Raw genomic sequence first — 21,510 nt, 5'->3', positions numbered from 1 at the left:
CTAAATGTTTACGGCTGGGGCTCTGCTTTTATTTCTTTAGTAAAGTTGTGTGTAATGGCAGGTGAAGCATGCATCTGTGTGGTTAAAAGGATTCAATTATTCTGTCATTAGATGGAATAACATGATTAAAGTGCAGAGAAAAATGTAATGAGAAAATATCGCTGAGTGGCAACAGAGAGTAAGAGAAAAATGAAGAGAGAATGCTGCTAATCCCCAGGAAGTGTCCACTAAAAACACATTAAATGAAGCTAATATTAGTGAAATGATTTAAGAAAGGGAAGCACACAAAGCTGAACGTGGACAAAAAAGGAAACGTGTTTAGAAAACACCAAATTTAAAAGCAAACTTTAAAGAATGAAGAAATAAAAACAAATAAAATGAATAAAATGCAAAACAAAAAAAAAAGATTTTTTTTTTTTGCTTTTGGGGAAAGTGTTTGAAAGAAAATAAATTCTCCAAACTTACTGCTTTTTTGTTTTCCTTTTTTTCTTTTACTGTTGCTTTATTCAGTAGAGAATGGCAAGTAGCCTACAGAACAGAGATGAGCACAATCATGGTCACAGCTAATTTACACACACGCGCGCACACACACACACACACACCACAGCTGTAACCGCTTAGAGTGAGCATACAGGTAACATTCAAATTTAGAAAACAACATAAAGGTCAAAGGTTATCGTCATCCACTGGCGGTGTCTCCAACCATGCACTGTCATGCCTGCGAGTCAGGTATTAAACCTATTATTGTTTGTATACTGGTGTGTGTGTTTGTGTTACTGCAGGTTCAAACTCTATGAAGTTAGTACTAATTAAAATAATTGAACCTGTAAAATTTCACTTGAGTTAAAAGACCATGTTGAGAACTTCCCTGAGATGAAGCTGATACGGTGGACATAGATCCTAAAAGGTTTTCACAAAATGCAATTTTTGTAAGATGTTTCTCTTCTCATCTGAGGAGGTTTCAACTCTTCAGAACGTACAATGGAGCAATAAATCTAACCCCCAGTCAGTTTCACACTAATTCACACCAAAACCTCTCTCATGTGGACCAGGCCAACAAAGACACTAATGACCCTCAGGAGGGAGGGAAGTGAGAGTAATTAGCATGTGAGTTCAACACGCAAAAAATACATCAACTCACTGCGGTTTAAAAAAATTTTTTGTTTGTTTTAAATGAGAAAACTACTCAGATGAGAAAAAAAATAAACATTTTTCAAAAAAAATAAAAGAAGTCCAGTTGCTCTTAAAATCCTCTTAAGATGGGCCAGGTTGTGGACGACCTAGCCCATCTAATCCTGGTGGAGGAGCAGATGCAGCAGCACAGTGAAGCTGCCGGCTCTTTTAAGCCAGTTTCTCACTGGGCTGCGACTGTTTGCAACAAAACAGTATGCATGAGGGAGACTCACAAATATTTGTGGGTGTCCTCAGGGCCACGTAGTTTTGTTGCCTTAATGTTGAACTTGTTCAAAACTTTGTTTTTTCCCCTCAAAACAGGGAGTCTCAAATCCTTTTCAATTTAGTTTTCTTTTAGTTTTTGTGACTCTGTAGATGTGGAGCTGTACTTTTTGTGAAGGGACACCTATTTTATTTTATTATTTTTTTGGTATGGAAACATGTACTTGTAATTTAACACCGTTCTTATGTAATTGGTCAGCCTTGGTGCAGAGCGTCTCTTCAGCTTAATAAGGTTTCTTTCTTGGCTCTCTTTATGACACCTGTTTTACTGTATGACAGGTGGACCGCCCCAGTCAAAGTCTCCATCTGCCACTGTCCCCAGAGCGGGTCACAGCGACACAGGAGCCACTGAACGGCACCACTCGGAGCTCACCTTGCTGCCTCAAAAACTGATAGGAACAGTGTCTTTACCATGGCTAATTGAGCAATACAATGAACTTAAATGTCACACAAGAAAAGACCATCAGTGCAGGTGTATTGAAGCATATGCTGCTAGCAGAGAAAGCACAACCTACCCTTGCTTGTGTTTTTTTTTTAGGCGAATGAGTTATTTTAGAAGCTTAAGCCTGAGTTAAACAGAACTGCATTTTTAAATTTCTTCTGTCTTGAGATCCAAGGTTATTCAGAAAACAACCAAGGCTACAGCACCAAACGCTCAGTTCTAACCATGTCAAAGATAAATAATAATAGTAGAAACCGGTGCAGATCTGCCTGTATTCATTGTTAAAGTGTGATCATGTTAATTAAATCATAAATTTGGGGGTGGTTGCCAAGCTGGCTACATAGTGGGCTGAGGTGGGCACCATGTGGGCGAAAGTGGGCAATGATATAATGTTCATGACCTACAAGACAGTTTTGGAAGCATGCACACAAAAATGAACCATGATTTTGTAATCCACAGTAAAAAGTCGCTAAATTCACGAGTTAAAAACACAAAGTTCATGATTTTGTGTGGCTAAGAAAATAGTTAAACCTAAAAAAACAATAAATAAATAGTTAAACCTAAAAAACTTATATGTTATAACTTATATGTTATAAATTGTTACAGTTAAAATCTAACAGTTCATTGTGTTAGGAAAAATTAAAGTCTAAAAGAGACATAAAATGTGCATTTTTTAAGACACCGATCAGCCAATAACTAAAGTGTCATGGTATCACTTTAGCCAGTAATATCAACTGTTCTACCTTTACGTCCTACTTGGATTCCTCAAAGGCTGCGGCAGCAACCATTTCATGAGAGAGACTGGCTAGTCTTGTGGTAAGCTTCAGAGTTCATTCAGCATTGTACTTCATTTACATTTATTTATAAAACATGTATATTTTAATGTTTTATGTTGTAAGGTAGCATTTTATGTTAACAGCGTGGGTAGAGATGAGACACTTTTCTTCTTTCGGCTGTTCTCTCTTCAGGGGTTGCCATAGAAAGTCATTCTCCTCCATCCAATTGTCTTCTTTGTCCTCTGTCCTCACTCCAACTACCTCCATGTCCTCTCTAACTGCATCCATATATCTCCTCTTTGTCTTTTTCCTGGCAGCTGCATTTCTAACATCCTTCTACCAATATACCCACTGTCCCTCCTCTGCACATGTCCAAACCATCTCAGTCTGTCTTCTAACTTAACCTCCCAGTCCTTCAACCTGTGCTGTACCTCTGATGACCTCATTCCTAATCTTGTCCACCCTTGTCACTCCCATGGAGATCCTCAACATCTTCAGCTCTGCCACTTTCAGTTCTGTCTCCTGTCTTTTTGTCAGTCCCACTGTCACCAAACCATACAACATAGCTGCTGTCACCGCTGTCTTGTAAGCCTTTCCTTTGACATTTGCTGCCGCCCTTTTTGTCACAGATCAAAAAGACGGGACACTTGTAACAGCTTGAAAAAAAAAAGGACTGATGTATTTCCTGTGCCCATGCTGAGTTGTGCACTGGTGAGTTTAACTCACGGGTCCCTTAGCCATGACTCTAATGTTTACCATTGAAAATCCCATTGACTTATACTAAAACTGTTAGCATGTAAGCAAGAACAGCCAAAGAAAGTTTTGTAAATTCCACATATTCATGTTAAAATTGATATATAATTAAAAGTCAATTTTGACACTGAGATTGTTCTAGAAATTATAAGTCTGTTGTGTTTATTGTGTCAAATTGCACCTGTTTATTTTGTCCTAAATGTCTAATGTTTAACGTTAGCTATGTAAAGCTAAATAATTTATTTTCATGATTTTCCTTATTAAAACTGTGACTCTTGAGTGTGAATTTAAAAGTTGTCCAACATAATGAGAAGTAGAATGTGAAACTAATTACAAAACCTTTATTACGTTGTTCTTATCCATAGTTCAGTTTTTGAGTTTTTTTATAGGTGTGCTGAGGTTTTATTATCCAAAGAACTGAGACAAGTCATAGGATTCACATATACAGTTTCTATAAAAAGTATTCACCCCCTTGGATGTTTTATGTTTTTACTGCTGTCATAAATCAATCAGGGTCAATATAAATTGGCCTTCTATGCAAAATCATTTTAAAAAATGGGAGAGTGGCAAAAAGAAAGAAACTTTTTTTAAAATCTCAACTAGAGGCTTAATCTAGACTAGTTGAGACTAACATAAATTTTCTTTACTAAAGGAGATAAAAATGCTAAGAAACCAAACATAAATCCATTTGTAACACAATTTAAATATAAAATAAATCTTAATATTTACTTTATTTTACTGTTGTGTTTTCTTGTTTGTCATCATGGCCTGCCTCCCCTGACTGCATGCCACTGATCAGTATTGGTACTCGGTATCGGCAAGTACCCAAATGTAAGTACTTGTATGTATTTTTAAATATTTGACATTGCGCTTCCCTAGTTGTAGTGGCTCAATGTTGGAATAAATGAAATAAAAGCAATTGACACACATTCTGAAGGTTCTGGTCATTTGAGACAGACCACACCAAAAGAGGATTATTGTTTTGTAAGCCAAGCATTATAAAACTTCATAGTATTAGCCCCTGACATTTATACACAAGTACTGCACTCTTTTCACCCTTCTGTTTCATCTTGCACCGTGTCTTAGTGACTGGTATCAGCTGGACTACAGGTTCACCATCCCATAGGTAGCACCTATAAACACCAGAGCAGAGAACGGTGTTTTTGGAGTGGTGCCAGAACTAGGAGGCACAAACTGATGAAGAATCTTAGTTCTGCTGACAGGTGAGGATCAATTCTGCATCCTCCATTTTCAACATCCTGTGGCTGATATACACACTGTCCCTCCTCTGCACATGTCCAAACCATCTCAGCCTGGTCTCTCAAACCATCTCCAAACCTGATCTGTCCCTCTGATGGACTCATTTCTAATCCTGTTGATTTTTGTCCCTCCTGATGACAATCTGAACATCTTCATCTCTGCCATCTTCAGTTTTTTCTCTTTTCTTTTTGTTAGAGCCTCTGACTCCAACCAAACATCAAAGCAGGCTTCACAGCCATCTTCCCTTTTCACTCCTGTAGCTCTCAGTCTGTCACAAGTCCCGTCAGGGGGACTTGTGACAGAAAACAGAGCTTTAAAACTAGAGCTTTTAAGAAGATAGGATTGAGTGGATGGAGATGGGTGTCAGGACCCATCTCCATCCACTCAATCCTATCTTCTTTAAAGCTCTAGTTTTCTGCTCACTGCTTTGGTTGGTTGACTCCAGAAACTTAAACTACTTGCAATTTGACTGTTCCAACTGTCTGCCTCATTTAAATGTGGATTTTGTCTCACTTCTACTGTCTTTCATTCCTTTTCTCTCCAGAGCAAATCTTCACCTCTACAGATCTTTGCCACATGCTCCCTACAGATGTTGTCTGCAAGCATCATTGTCCATGGGGACTCCTGCCTGACCTCATCTGTCAACCTGCCCAGCACCAGAGCAAACAAGAAAGGGCTCAAAGCTGATTCCTGATGTCCATACCCACCTTCAATCCATTCCTCCCGCACATATCACTCTGTCTCTCTGTTCTTGCACGTCCTACACTATACTCAAATCTTTCTCCGCCTCACCTGACTTCCTCATACAGAACCACAGTTTCTAGGTTGGCCCACTATCATCTGCTTTCTCCAGACCTACAGAGACACAGAGCAGCTCCTTCTGACTTTTTTACACTTCTCTACAACTAAACTTCTCTCAAAGTGAACATTACATATCTGTAGAGCTTTTTCTCAGTATGAAACCATCCTGCTGCTCATTTTACATCTCTTCACTTGTTAACCTGGAATCAACAACTCTTTTCCAGATCTTCATGGTATGTGCCATCAACTTTATCTTTTTGTAGCAACTGTAGCTCTAAACATCCGATTTGTTCTTCCCACTTGGTACCAGAATACGAGTACTCCACTCCTTAGGCATACTGTCACTCTGTATGATTGTGTTCAACAATTTTGTTAAAAATATCTATTCCTCTCTCCCCCAAAACGTATTAACCCCCCAGGATGTTTTATTCTTTTTTTGTTCTTGTCATAAATCAGTCATGGTCAATACAAACTGATCTTTTTGACAAAATAATTTTCATAAAAACCTTCTTCAAAGTAAAAGTGAAATCAAATTTGTACAGAACAATCCCAACTAAATTAAAATATCTAATCTAAACTAAGGGACTGCATAAGTTCATCCTTTTAAAGGGACTGACCTAACTCAACTCAGAGAAAAGTGTACTGAAAAGCACAAGTCAGGGAATAGATACAGAAGGGTTTCCAAGGCCTTAAACACCCCTAGGAGTTTTGGTAAATTCATCATCAAGAAATGGAAGGAATATGGGACCTGTGTAAATCTACCAAGAGCAGGTCGTCCTCACAAACTGAGTCAACGTGAAGAAGGAGAGCAATGAGTGAGCCCAGCAAGACACCTGTGATTCTGAAGGAGTTCTAAGCTTCAGCAGGTGAGACAGAGAGACTAAGATACAACATTTGTCCAGGTACTTCATCAGACTGATCTTAATGCTCTGAGCTGAGTCTCTGGCTGTGGAAAACAAAACTGGTCCTAAATCATTTTTTAAACAACTAGTTAAGATTCAGCCCTGGTTTAGCACTGGTTTTAGTGGAAAAACAGCCAGAGTGGTATGAACTGATTTTTTAGGACAGATTTTTTTCTTCAGCATCTGAAGCTTGTTGACATTTATCAGACACACTTAAGTTACAGAAGAACTGCTCCGGTTCTCAAATTTTTCCTTGTACTGACCTGGATCTGGTCTTAGAAAACAACAACCCAGGTTCCCAACACTCTGTCTGAACTGAGCTGGATCTGACCTTATAAAAACAACTATCCAGATTCCCAACATGTTGTCTAAACTGTGCTGAACTGAGCTGGAGCTGGTCTCACAAAGCCTTTCTAATGAAAACTGTCAGATAAATATAAAAACTGTACTGACAGAAAGATGATTCATTAATAAACTCTTCCTAATGCCAACAAGATCATATTACACGCTGTGGATTATGATACACATTTGTGTGTATAATAAGATTTTCTGACTATCGAGAATATAATGCTGCATAAATAAGACCAAACTCAGACTTTAAGTAGAGAAAGTTAACAAACTCATAAAAATTCAAAGTCATGGTTCAACAAAAATAATCCACTCATAAGTTTCGTGGTGGTGGGGTTGGGGGTGGGGTAGGGGGTCGTTTTCTTTTTCTAACCCAGTACAGCCCTTTTCAGACATGATTAGAACATTAAAGTCTTCATTAAAGTAGTATCTGCTCTTTGATTTGGTCATGTCATTGTATAACTGTTGCTTCCAAATTTAAGTATATAAAACAAAATGCTGCAGATGGCAGAATATTCGTAAATCTAATTCGGGGCATTTCATTACTCAATTCTTTTTAAATTCTCAGTTTTTTAGTTTATCATGTTTCCAACAATTAAATTCAGTAATTTTCCCTGATCATAATGCCACATAAAGTACAACAAACTGTTAGTATTTAAACCTACAACTATGATTTACAGGTGGTAAATACAACTGTTCTGATGCCTGGCTGGGCTCCTCTCCCTCAGGGACAGGGACAGGGTGAGAAAAAAAAGAGTTGTTCAGGTGGTTTGATGGCCTCCAGACGTCTCTCAGAGGAGGTGTCAGATGTCAGGGCAGAAAATGCTGGAGACCAGCAGGAAGTTCATTCACGTTCAGTAGGCACCAAATTAACAAGAAGCAGATCATGTCTGCAAAGGCCTTCGCATGTCTTTAAAAAATTATTCTACAGAAGATAAAAACCGCGAATTAACTCTGTCAGTCATTATGTTTCTAAATAGGGAAAAGGTTTTGGGTAAACTTTCTTCAACGTGAACCATAACTGGGGTTCTTCTGTAGCACAGTGACTGTAATTCTTTATATCTTCCATCTTCCGTAGCTTGATGAAATCTGAATTATAAAACCTCATTTTTTCAGTATTCGATGTATGATACAATGATCGTGTGTGTTACAGATTAAATGATCAGCCAACATGGAAAGCTTGTTTGATAAAGAAAATAATGTGGATTGTCCTTCTGTTTCTAATGGATTAGCTGGAGGACTGAACGTCGTGCTGACAGTGTCATGATGATAACAGTGATGTAAACAAGGTCCAGTTTTAGAGTCAGTAACAACTTTAAGTGTTGTTCACACAGACATGTGTTCATACATCTGTACACCATTAACATGTCAAAACTGTGATATAAACAGCTTGCAACTGGATTGGAACTAGAGGAACCAAACTCGGGAGCAGAGGTATTATCTGGTAGAGACAGTGGAGTAATACCTGGTACAGACAGTGGCAGACACTGCGAAGCTGTGGTGGAAACTCGCTGGATGAACCAATAATGGCGTGGAAGAAGCGCTCAGTGATCTGCAGCAAGTTCCGCTGGTTCTCCTCCAGGTTTTCACCTTGCTCCAGTCTGACGGGACAACAAACACCTCCTTCAGTCAAGTCCAAGCTATAGCAGCGGAGCTGACGGGTCACAATCTACCCAACTGTCAGAGCATCCATGCAACATGAAATGGAAATGATGCAGCCATCATTTAGTTATCCTCAGTCTAAACATCGCCCAGTCCTGATGTGACTAGTCTATCATGGCTTTTTAACTTGTCATGTCAATCACATAAAGACTGTACAAATATAAAAATGACCAACTGTGACCATCAGAGCCTTTTGCAGCTCATAGTTCAGAAATTCTTTTATTATTACATATAATTTTCAGAGAGCAACTCCTTGTTTAAGATTTAAAGTACCTTCTACTCTGTGTTTGTGTCTTCCTCTTATTAAGTGTGTCTGTTAACTCCCTGACAGCACTCTTTTGACAGCTGCTTTAATGTTTCTCTTGATCCTGATTTTTTTTTAACTCTTCCCTACAGTTTCTAGATTAAAACGTTGACTGTTTGTCAACTCAGATTAGTACAAAAGGAAGTCCCAATTTCCTATTAGGCTTTAGAAAAGAAAGTTGATGGATGTTTGAATTTCTGGCACCAATTTTCATGGTCAATGATTGCCATCTGACCACTGACAGGCTGAAGCCATGCCTTAAATGTATCGTCTTCCAGCCACTTTAGCTGGTATTTGCATTTCCCTCTTTTGTCTCTGCTCCTGATGTTTTCATGTTTTCCCTCCAATGCGTGATCTTCAGACAACTGCTCACCAACCGGCCAGAAACAATCACCAGAATGGTTCCGTGTGTTACGATAATGTACATGTACTCTTTAATCTTAGAGTACTCTGGTAGTTTTACACTTCTCTGTTACTTTAATATTTTGTGCGATTCCTTGTGCATGTTCCTTTGAACTGAAACCCTGGCACACCAATTTCCTGTGGGATCAATAAAGTATGTGTGTGTAACTGTGTGTGTCTGTGTGACTGAAGGTATTAGGTTAATGTTAATGGTACAGAGGAGTGACACTATTCTACAACAGGTTCTGGTTTGTGTAATGGAGGAGTTTATTATAAGGTAACACCTATTGTTGATACGTCATGACTCTGTTATGACTTCTACTCCAAGTCCCTAAAGTTCTCACAGAATGAACCTGTTTACAGGATTGATGTTGACTTTTCTCTTCATTGGAACCAGACCGACTTGCTCCTCCCAAGACACTCCTTCTTGCTTCCATTACTCCAATATCTTTCATATAAGCTCCAGTGCTGATTTTGGGGGTCAGAGATTTGATTCGGAGACCTGGGACTCTGATATTGATTGTTGATTGTCTTTAACACTCTCTATATTTTGTGCACCTTACATAAATAAACCTGTTTGAGTGATTTCATTAATCAGGGCCTGGATTTTGATTTTTCTTCCATGAAATTTGTTAGCCATATGTGGTGTAGTGTCCAATTGTGAGAGATCCAGATAAAACAGTACATACCGGGTAGGGTCCACCTCAAAGCTAATGTGTTCAGGGGTTGAGATGACCCCTCTCAGTAGGGGTTCTAGTAGCTTCTGCAGATACGCTGCTCCATATACCTGTGGAGAGTCCGGTCAGAATCCCACATTCAGCGTGTCAGTACCAGAGGCAGCAGGTTAATGTGAGCAGCAGGTTTCCTACCTTAAAACAGAAGGTCATGATCTTACTGGCCAGGCTGTTCCCTCTGAACAGTGTCTGCATGGAGTCGGCCAGTTCCACCTCTTTAGAAAACATGTTCCACAACAGCTGGTACAATAAGTGACGGGAGTCAAATAGAGTTACTAGAACCCGGGCCAGCTCATCCTGGAAACCAAATGAACAAAAAACAGAACTGAAAATTAATTTTAGATGGCCAAAATCAGATCCAGAAACATTTAGTTAAAAGGAACAGTTTCCATCCTTCTGCCTGATAATTCACAACAATAACCTGAAAATAATCTGAAGTCAAGCCATAAATAGAATAACACAACAGAAGTTAAAACAACCAACGTTAAAACTGACATATTTTCTATGAATGGCCTCTGATTTCTTTCAGGTTTAGAATATCATAAATTAAATAACTAGATAAAAACTGGAAGGCTCACTTTGACGACAGAGTAGATGAAACCTTTTAGTTACGTCTGAAACTTGAGGCCACTACCACATGCGACCCTAAAAGGTAACTTTCTGCACAAAACTTTCACAAATCCAACCAAACAGCTGAGCTCTACAGACCCACTGAGACCCAGGAACCACATTAGCCAGGGCCATGGCGATGGGCAGCTCCCCCTGGTCCCCCATCATAGTCACGAGCTCCACCAGCCTCTCGAAGCGGTCAGCCAGCACCGTCTCAGCTAATGTGTCGAACTCTGTCCCCTGCTGCAGGATCTTGGTCAGCACCTCCATGAACGTAGCTCGGGTCTGAAGGTCCTTGTGATACCCCAGACCTGAAAAAAAACAAAGTCATGCTGCTATTCTACACTTCTCGTCAGCATGAGCTGATTAATATGACTACAAGCAGGAGGGTTGGGCGATTGGTCATTATCAGTTCAGCAACTTACGGTTGCTGATATAATCATGCAGGTGTGTTTCAGCTTTTCATTTTTCTTTTCTTGTTTTTTGAAGAGTGGCAGACAGGGCAACCCCTGTTCTTTGTACAACTGAGCAAGTAAGCCGTTTGTGGCCAACAATTTGAAATGTCTTAGTTTTAAACTGAAGAGTTACTCAAAATGTTTGGCAAGAAATAAATTAGATTTGAGCAACCAGCACTGGGCTGATATTCAGATCTTGATTTTGAACTGTACATCTATTCACAACTCTTAAGTGTAAAAATTACCTTTGGTAAAATAAAGCGGAAAATATTGTTCTTTAAAAAACAAACTACCATCTGATGGACTCCAATGGCCAATGGTTGAACTTGGCCAATCACCAAACCCTAACAAGCAGTACACTAACCAATGGAGTGCATGAGGCCACTGTCCACATTAGCATTGAGCAAGTTGGACATGGCCTGGATGGTGCAATGACGAAGGGACGCCAGGCGCCGAGACATTCCTCTCTTCCGTCCCCCAACCGGCTGACCCTCATCCTCGACCTCACTGCAGTCATTCAGCAGGTTCATGAACAGGGTGAAGTATCTGCAAATAAACAGAAGCAAAGAAAAAAAATGTCTTTTAAAAATTAATATACATTTGTGTTAACCTGTTAAACCTTGTTGTCCTGGAAAAAAACCTCTTCAGCTCCACAGTTGATCTGTCAGGAAAACCTCTCGGCACCAAAGAGCGGCTTAATTTTATCTGGTTGTTCTAAAACATGAAGGCTGTTTTATAACATTTAAATCTTGTCTGTTAGATGTCTTTTAAATAGGCTATTAATATTTGCACATCAGCCAAATTTCATTTGTCATTTTTGATTATGAAAAGATTAATTTTTCACCAAAATTGTTGCTAATTAAAACAAATAAATCACGCAGTGTTTGATTTATTTGATTTATCTGTGCAGAGCAATAATACTACCATTGTGTCCCAGTAGCTCAGCCATTTGATGTCAAGCCAACATCAAGTTGGACTGAGACCTGACAGAAAGTTAGAAGTAAGAATGAAATGGATGAGGTGCATTGTACACAGTCAGTGTATTACAGTGTGTCTGGGTTTGGATTTAAATTGTATATTTATTTGCAGGTCAAAAATCTTGAAAGGGAAAACTGCCTTCGCTCAAATAAAGTGGGAAATATCATCCTTTAAATCAAAATACCATGGCCAGTAGTCAATAAATTCATCCAATCACCCAATCTTAAAATGTGTATCTACACTAAACTTAAAAAAAAAAAAAACAAGCCAAAAGAAATACTTACCTTGTTCTATGTGAAACCTCTATGGACATTTGAACAAAGACAAAAAACTACTATTACTTTAAACTATGAATCATCTGTCACAGGTTGAGTTCTTACTTCAGGAAAAGCTGAGACTTGGCCTCCATCAGTTCCACTCCATCGCCCTCCTCTGGCTGCAGAGGTAGACCAGCCAACAGGGATACCACAGCTTCCATACTGGCCTGGTCCAGATCTCTGCACAATAAACAATAACAACTTGAGAGGTGGCTCACTCAGGGGAGCACAGAGTTAAAATATCCAAGAAGTTGCACCTTAACAAGCACTTGATATCATCATCAGTAACTTGGTTGGAGGTTCCCATCACCCAGTCCGTCAGGTACTCCACCATCTTGTTCCTATAAAGAGGAGTACAAGTAAAACCTTTGAAAGAGGCTGTGCAGGTAGATGTGCTGCAGACCTAAATATGGTGTCACAAAGTTGTAAATGACGTAAGAACTGCTGAACTGACCTAAACTTCATCTCCTGGCAGAAAGACAGGTCATCTCGTCTCTCCATCATCACCTCAACCAGCTGGCACAGTTTGGTTTTGATCTGGATCTCAGGGATTAAAGTACCCAGAATACGCACATACCTGGGAGATAAAAACAAGACCAGTACACCCAAAACTGTGACAGAGCAATACAGTGTGTGTGGGTTTTATATTCAAGCTTCTGATCTAATCAAACAATATTAAGATCATTTGGTGCTTTTTGTGTATAAACTTACTGCAGACCTTCACCAAACACAACACAGGCTTTAAACTGGTCTACATTGCATGTTTGGTTTTAGTGTTTTCATTTTTTTTTTAATGAAATGTCCCATTTAGAATAGGTTTTTGAAATGGAAAGTTCTTACCGAACCAGATTTAGCATCATGGTCTCAATGCTGGCTTGTCCCAGGTGTTCAGAGCTGCCTTCTGTGTGGTTATCTAACAGGTTCTTCATGATGGCTATGGTCTGGTCAACAAACTGGGTGTTTGTATCATTGATGGGAACCTGGAAACACAAAAAACACCAGAACAGTTCAGGTGCAGACAGAACAGTTAATCAAAGACATACAAAACTTTGCAAAAGTTTTGGGTTGGTCTGAAAAACATTAAGAAGTAAGAAGTAAGAAGGCATTTACCAATATAATTTCCATTTTATTTCCATTTTCATTGAAAATCAAATGAATTTGTTGGTTTGCCTTCAAAACTACACAAATAATTTTAAACATAAGCAAAATTAGGAATTTTGTTTGACTACAGTCAGCTGCATAGTTGAACAGAATAAAGAAAGTGCTCATGATGATCATTTTAATCTGTAGGTTTGAACAGTCATGAACTGAAACAGCTGTCAAAGGATTCAAACTGGATGAGGAGCAGCTAAACTGCTGCCAAGGTGATGTAGTAGAAGACAGTTTCATGTCTCAGGTCAGACACTTTGGAAAAGACAAAACACAAAGTGGTTCTACTGCATCAGTAAGGTTTCTCCCAGGTACAGGTTTCAAAGTAAACCCATTGTTTAGTACGAGTGGTTCAAACTTCTGAAAACCCTCAAAGATATAAGGAGCCTTCAGGATCACAGATGCAGCAGTCAGCTGTTAGGATCTGAAGGCAAGCACTGTTTAGGCCAAGTGTCTGATTGTTTTATACAAGATGTAACGAGCCCTACATACTTTGACTAATTCTTACAACAATGAAGTTGCTGCTTCAAAGCTTTATCCTGAATCTCTCTGCCAAATTTCATTTCGCAATATAAATATCATTGCATCCCCTACAGTGGAATGTTTGATAAATATTGTACATTAAATTAGGGCTGTATGACTAAGTGGGAATTTGAATTTATCTTAAAGATATGCTCAATCATCTGTTTAGCTTGCCAGTAACAAAATTTGTGAACATAAACTTGCTCATTTTTCAAAATGATAAATTTTCCTTTGCAATTTTTTTCAGCTTGTTACATTTTTTTTTTCACCTTAAATGTGTCTTATTGTATGGTTTGTTATAAAATTCATGAATATTCACAAATCTAAACAAAAAAAACTGAAAAAAAGTTTCAGTTCAACATACTCCTGCTTTGATAAAGTGCTTAAACATTTGCCGGTAAATCATTTACAAATTAAAAGCCTTCCAGTCTTTAATAAGTTCAGAAATCGCTTCTGTCGACACGTTTCACAAAAATCTCTTCTCTGTTTTGATCTGACTGATTGTCTGCTGCCCCATATTTTACTCATGAGTTACTCATCAATCATTCACAGACAAAATTCACTCAATAGTGTGTTTGGTATGGTTTATAAGGTTGATTTTTGTTTTTTCCTGTTTTTATTATTGTACAGCGCTTTGTGATTTTGTGTCTGTGAAAAGCACTTTATAAATAAACTTTACTTTACTTACTTACTAATAGTTGTTCTCCTAAATCAGACACGTCGTTTAGACATTTACTGTTCTGGTTTGGTGCTTGGTGTTAAATGTCATCAATTCAGAACGAAGCGAACCTCCTTGGTCCTGTTCACATTTGTTGCTAACTTTAGCTGTCAGACTGTGATCAGATAGCACTAAACACAGGTCAGAACTCCCTCAATGCACATTGAAAACGTTTTCACTCAAACCACCTTCTGAGGGGGTCTGCATATGTTTGGTAGCCTGAACAGCGGTCCATCTCAAGCCTCGATGGACCTCCTGCTGATCTGAGGTGACCCCACACATGCAGCAAACCAGACATCTCAGGGTAAAAAAAACAAACAAACAAATGTCCGCTCATCTGCGGCTGATTAAAGATAATTAAACAACAACCCTAGGGAACATTCTGAAGGTACTTTTTTTTTTTCAGCTAAAAGTTTTGATGAACGGTTTATTATAATCTTTAATAATAAAAAAGGCATCTTTTTTGATATTTTATTAATCAATGTGGATTACAGGACTTTGCATGATGAGTTTCTCTGGTTTAATGTTTAAGTGTTTTCAGAGCTGTTGGACTGCGGCTGTAGTCACTGTCAACTATAACCTGCTGTCAATCACAGAACAGCGTTATGTTGTAATATATTCACCTAAACACAGAGCTGATGTTACGTTCTCAGTGGAGCTATGTGAATTTTCCGTCTGCTCTGACACAGAGCTCTGAAGTCACTGACCATTTTACTCCTTTATTTCTTTTTATGTCCCGTCTGTTAGGTAATTAAGCCTTTTGAGAGATAATTCAACAAAAAACTGACTCAAATGGCTCTGAACCGTGTTAATGCCAAAATAATAAGATCCGATGACTGACTGTTCACACAGCCCTCTGTGTGATGTGTATATATGTGGTGTGTGTCTGCATACAGCACGGGTAACTGATAGGGCACACATTTTGCCACCAAATGTGAACACATGCTTCAGAGCTGACCGACAGTTAAATCACTTGAGACGAATTCAGAAAAGTTCATTCACGAAATGCAAACATGGCCTCAGAAAACTATCAGCTGAAGGTACTGACCCAGCATTCAGTCTCTTCAGAACCCAAAGTGTCTGTCCAGAAACAGATCTACTGCCATTATTTGGGTTTTGTTGAGTCAGAGCTACTAGCAGCACATGTGGTTTACAGTCGGTGAACACTGAACTTACTGGTCCCTGGGTGTCAAAGAACTTTCCGATGCTGTTTTTCAGTTTGTTGAAAAGCATGGGATAGAGCGCTGGGCTGAGTTCCAGCCCCAGAAGGTCTTTAACGTTGTTCCGAACGTGGAGGCCGACCCGGTCATGACCACACACGAGCAGAGCCAACAGCCGGTCCAGGAAGCGGCTGACAGGCGTTTCGCTGGAAGCCGATGGAGAGCAGGAAGAGGCCATGGTGGTAGACATGTCGCTGGAGACCACAGAGATCATGGAATGTTTACGCTCACTCGGGGGGCCCATAGGTGGGCTGTAGGTGGCTGGACCAGGGGTGTTGCGCTGCTGAAGACACACACCCCCCAGAGCGCACAGGAAGCCTGTCATGTTGATCCACTCCTGCTGTGGAAGAACAGAGAAACGATGAGACGCTTTGAACAATCTATCCGTTCAGAAATTTACTCTACTAATCTGGAGAAAAAATGATGATCCAAGCTTGAAAAGGTTCATTTGCTAGGTTTACTTATTTTATTAGAAAGGCAAAAGGCTGGTAATAATGTCTGTGTGTGACCAAATCATCTCATGATCCACTGGACAGATTTGAATGAAACTCTTGGAATGTGATCACTGGATCTTCATCTATAACTGATCAACTTTTACAGTCAGTCCAATTCAAAAGGGCTACCTCAAGAATCTCACTTAGAAAGCCCAACACATGGCTTTAATTCAGTCAATTTTACAGATACTGAGCTAAAACCTGATGTGGTAGTAACTGAGAATCTTTCACAACATGTTTTTGAGTGTGACATCTCACATTATTGCACAAGGTTGTAAATAACATTTTTTTAAGTTTGACCAAAACAGCTATAAAAAGTCTAATAACGCACATTAATGATCGAAGGTCCAGCATTCCTTGAATGAGATCATATTGCCACTGCCCTCCTTTTAACCCCATTTAAAAGATGAGAAAAATTACATTTTTACTCAACCACTAACACAGCTATGAGCTTCACAAACATTATTATTAGTGTTATTATTAAAAACAGCAGGTTTTATATTTGATCATTTCCTACATTAAAGGTCAGTCTTCAAAAAACAAAAACAAAAACAAACAAACAAACAGGCCCCTGAGCAGATTTTGTTGGTGACTTCTGGTACAGATAAAGTCACAGGCTGACCCCTCCTGACGGATGTATGTGTTGCAGGACTGCAGACACACTCAGATGTGAAACCAGCATGCAGTCAAATGAATTTAAAGGAGTCCATGTCTGAAATGTGTTCCAGCCACCGCTCTGCACTGCTCTGCGAAGATGGATGATGATGTTGCTGAAAAGGTTTACAGAAAAGATGAACATGCTTACCTGGCCATCTTCTGCCTTGCTTTTGGGGAAGTTGAGTATCTGTTTGGTGGTCTGGTCCCATTTAGAATATGTGTCATCCCAGGCCTTAAGGAAGAAATGAGGTGAGGAAAAACAGTGATGACAAAAACCAATCTGAGGTTAATAAGATGGGCACCTTGAAAGTGGCAGCTAGAGACAGCAGCTCTCCACCTGCTTTGCCTTATTTTCAACTTTCTAGTTTCTTTAAGACTTTTACTCTGTTCTTTTTTGTACTTTTATTGTATATATCTCATCAGAATGAACTTTACATATTCTTATACTTTCTTTGTGGCCCTCTTGATTATTTTGTCACTTTTTGTGATGGGGAGTTGCAACACACAGAGCAGTCTTGTGTTTACATGCACACAAGACCAGCTGTTAGCGCTCTCCAAAGCTTTATCGTCACTGCCCAGAGTTAAACTCACACAGAATGCCAGAATCAATGCCCTAACCATCTGCATAACTGTCTACATTAACTTCTGTCAGAACACCACAACCACCCCCATCTGGGACAATAGGCCAGGTTAGGAGACAGCTGAAGAAAATACTCCTGGGCAAGGCTGCAGGCCACAGTTACATCAGCCTTTGGGTGTCTGAAGTTCTGAACTTTCCAGCTGTCCAGCATCCTGCAGCACATCTTCAACATGAGTCTGCTGCAGTAAATTGTGCCAGCACTTTGGAAAACTTTCTGCCTAGGGCAGGTACTGAAGAAAGCGACCCTGTATGACTTTAACAACTTTAGTCCAGTTGCCCCAACGTCGCATATAAAGGTTTTGGAGAGACTGGTCCTAACTCAGCTTAGACCACAGGTGAAATCTACCTTTCAATTTGCCTACCAGCTCCATGATGTTATCATCTATCAGCTGCAACATGATCACTCTCACCTGGATGGTGCTGGAGGTTCTGTTAGAATCATGTTTTTCGATTTTTCCAGTGCCTTCAACACCATCCAGCCTTGTTTACCAAGTGTGAAGCTGCTCAGCATGGGTATCCTGTCCCATGTCTGGGGAGGACCCTGTCTGACGTGGTGATCAGGAACAAAGAATCACCACAGGGGACTGTCACTGTTCCTGTTTACACTGTACAACTCAGACTTTCAGTACAACTCTGAGCCATGCCACCCTCAGAAGTATTTTGACAACTCTGGGGTGGTGGGATGTGTTAGAGATGGACAGGAATTGAAGTACAGGGAACTGTTTGAAAACTTTATGGAGTGGTCTTACAGGAATCATTTGCTTCTGAATATGGACAAGACAAAGAAAATGGTGATCGACTTCAGGAAGAAAAACCCTACAACCAGCGCTAACAACATCTTGGAAGTAGTAGGGTTTTGGCAGTAGAGGTTGTGGACAGATACAAATACTTAGGAGTACTTCTGAACAGCAGGCTGACTGGAGCACCAATGATGCGGTGTACAAAAAGGGAATGAGCAGACTATTTTCTAAGTAAGCTCAGATCTTTCAACATGTGCAGTACGATGCTGGAGATCTTTTTATCAGTCCGTGTTAGCAGGTCCCATGGTCTGCTGGGGGAGCATACACAGATTACATTTACAAGTAAATGTAATATCAGTTACTAATTGAAAAGTTTGATTTAAAAAACAATCACATAAGCTAGTCTACAGGAACCAAAAGACTAATTGAACAGTCTACGCAGTGAAAGTAGAGCACTGAACTGTACCTCAATGTTTCCTGGCGTCGGATGTTCGACTCTTCTTAATAAGGCCATTACCCGTTTCTGTAAGGTGGATCGACCTGTAAAGAAAATTTCTCAAGATTACAATCTTCACAATCTGTAAAAAATTACCTGTTTTGATATTCAACATCTTTGAGCTCTACCGTCAAGAAGGTTTATTTAAATGGCTCCTTTCTGCTGGTAATACTTAATAGGAAACATATGTAAGACATCAGAACATTAAAGAATCAAAGAAACTGATGATGCAGAATGAGACCCCATTTCTATGTGACAGATCTCCTGGAAATGTTATAGATTTTTTTAAAGTTGATTGTGAAAACGTTACACTTGCACATGACAACACTTTTATTGCAATTGCTGTTTAGACAAGATAGCAATAGATGTTAAAACAGCTGTAGTTTTCACTCCAGGTTTGTATTTTAAATGATGCGTGCATGCACACAGAAACTTCAGTCTCAAGCATGAAAACAGTTATGGGCCTGTTCTTTCTTTGTTGAATGTGTGAAATGCATCTCGGCTGACCCAAAAGATGGTGTAGCGGATGTATGTTCTGTGTCTGAAGCTCTCATAAACTGAAAAAAGTGAGTGGCACAAAGACTTCTATCCACCATTCTTACTGCTGTTCGTGTACTTGCACAAGCGCAGAAAAGCTTTTGACTGCAGCCAGTCATTGCGCACATGTGCAACTTTACACCGATGCTGGGCATCTCCAAAAAACGTTCATTCTGAGACCTGGATTCAAAAGGTTTCCGTGTCGCAGAATCCAATCGCTGTTGTCAAGTTTACAAATGGATGAAACGTAACAAAAATGTTACAGGATCACTTAAAACAGTGTTGTGTAAACATGGCCTGAGAAAAAAAAAAAAAAGTTTAGATAAACAACTTGTAAAAAACAAAGAAATAAAAAGTGGTTTTGGACCAATTAACTCTCTCCTCTACAGAAGTTTGAGACTGCAAACTTTACAGGAGCCATGCTAGTGTAGATTCTCAGTCATCCAGGACAAAGTAAAACAAAAAACAAATTAAAATTAAAAGACAAAACAACTGGAGTTCTATTTTGTAGCTGAAGACGTTTTGAGCTTTCTCAATTAAAAACTGGAGAGTGTGGAGCATGAAATGCTCTGTTTATGCAGCTAAACTCGCATGCAGATTAATCTCACTCCACTCCCAATGGAGATTCATTAGGGTCTTTGTTTATCTGGGTCACAGAGATGCATGAAGGTGTGAATTAGAGAGAAAATGACTGGGTATCAGGCTTAAAGCTCCATTGTAAGTTTTAGAAAGTAGAAATCTGAGACCACTTCTTTAAAGTTGTTTTTTCTTGTTTAACCTTCACCCCTTTCAAACCTGTCTTCTCTGTCCAAAATGTGGCTTTTCCTTCCCTTCTGTCCTCTTAAGTATATGTTCGATCAAATGGTGTAGAGTTCAAATGACATAACATTTCTGTTTTAGGCCTCATCCCCTTCATATGTAAGAAATAAATAAAAAAAATAAAAACCCTCCAACAACTTTTTTCGGGTGTTGACACTTGTTAATTTATGTAGTTCTTACCTTACTGGAATTAGTTATTTAATGCTTAAAAAAGGTCATGGGACACCATCATTTTGTGTGCATCCCTAGTTTATTCCTGTTCAAACCACGTTAACATAGCTGGAGTTGCATTAATCAAACCTTTTGTACATTGTCAAGTGTGAACAAATGAGAAAAAGAACCTAATTGTAACCAGCCTAACAGGTTACTTATTTTTTTTATTTAAATTTAAAGAAATGTTCATTAAATAGGTTCTTACAGTAGAGGTCTCAACTCTAAAATATTATTACCAACGATTAAAAATAGACAACTGAACAAATAATCCTAACCTGTTCCCATCATGGTGCTGACAGAAGCTACTTCGTTAAAGGTAGCATAGTTTGGCAAAATCGTCTGGACAGGAACCTCATCCGCTGCACTACGGATGTCTGCCTCCTCGCAAAGATGGCGAAAACAGGACATGGCCACCAGCACTCCTTCGGTATCTGGGCTCCACAGAAACATGTAGAGGCCCACCTCCAGCTTGGTTTGGGCCTGCCGACAGATGGGAATACCACTACCCATTGTTGCGCACTCCTGGAACCAAAATCCAACAAAAATCCGGTCAAATATTAAGTTACGAAATAAAAGCAGAAACCTTGTCAACAATAACTGTCTCAACAAGTTTCTGACAGCCATCAGTCAGGAGACACTTGTTGCACCTGTTAATAGTTTAAACCAGTGATAATTCAGCCATACTGAAGTGGGTTAGAAATAATTAATCTTATCCGTTGTAGATAGCTTGTTGAATGACCTCTATTTAGAGAAATGGCGTGATTATGACAGCAAAACTGAATACAACCAAGACCAAAGTGGATTTCTACCTTAAAACAACTCCAATGTCAAAAATTTCACAGCAGTTCAAGATGACACCAATTTATGCCTGTTAACAAACAAATAATTCTGTGTAAAACAAGATATACTTTTTTTATATCATTTACATGGATACACCAAATTCATGTTCAAATTTAAGTTAAAGTGTAACTAATCCCCCTGACAAAGCTTAAGCCCGCCTCCAGGCACATTTTGAAAATCCCACCAAAGTGGGTGGAGCCAAGCGTGGGCATGAGCAGTGTCTGTGTGTGAGAGATACGCTTTTATACCCGAACTGGGGGGGGGGGG

The 21,510-nt window shown here is 39.4% G+C and overlaps 1 protein-coding gene across 3 annotated transcripts in view; it reads right to left on the bottom strand.

Annotated features, from left to right (window-relative positions):
- Positions 1-21,510, bottom strand: part of nf1a (neurofibromin 1a) — a 148,698-nt gene that overhangs the window by 82,240 nt on the left and 44,948 nt on the right. Inside the window, exons 17-30 of one of the 3 annotated variants that reach the window (XM_017432166.3) lie at positions 20,679-20,925; positions 18,805-18,878; positions 17,107-17,190; positions 15,764-16,147; positions 13,039-13,178; positions 12,653-12,775; positions 12,456-12,539; positions 12,262-12,378; positions 11,268-11,449; positions 10,548-10,759; positions 9,975-10,136; positions 9,795-9,892; positions 8,203-8,338; positions 466-528 (exon numbers count right to left, since the gene is read on the bottom strand). In XM_017432166.3, the coding sequence (XP_017287655.1) occupies positions 466-528; positions 8,203-8,338; positions 9,795-9,892; positions 9,975-10,136; positions 10,548-10,759; positions 11,268-11,449; positions 12,262-12,378; positions 12,456-12,539; positions 12,653-12,775; positions 13,039-13,178; positions 15,764-16,147; positions 17,107-17,190; positions 18,805-18,878; positions 20,679-20,925 (2,106 nt within the window). The remainder of the gene's footprint in view (positions 1-465; positions 529-8,202; positions 8,339-9,794; positions 9,893-9,974; positions 10,137-10,547; positions 10,760-11,267; positions 11,450-12,261; positions 12,379-12,455; positions 12,540-12,652; positions 12,776-13,038; positions 13,179-15,763; positions 16,148-17,106; positions 17,191-18,804; positions 18,879-20,678; positions 20,926-21,510) is intronic. The other 2 variants (XM_017432167.3, XM_017432168.3) reach the window with 2 other exon arrangements.

This window comes from Kryptolebias marmoratus, linkage group LG2 (assembly GCF_001649575.2).
Source record: "Kryptolebias marmoratus isolate JLee-2015 linkage group LG2, ASM164957v2, whole genome shotgun sequence".
Classification (NCBI taxonomy): Eukaryota; Metazoa; Chordata; class Actinopteri; order Cyprinodontiformes; family Rivulidae; genus Kryptolebias; species Kryptolebias marmoratus.
This window is presented reverse-complemented; position numbering and strand designations above follow the sequence as displayed.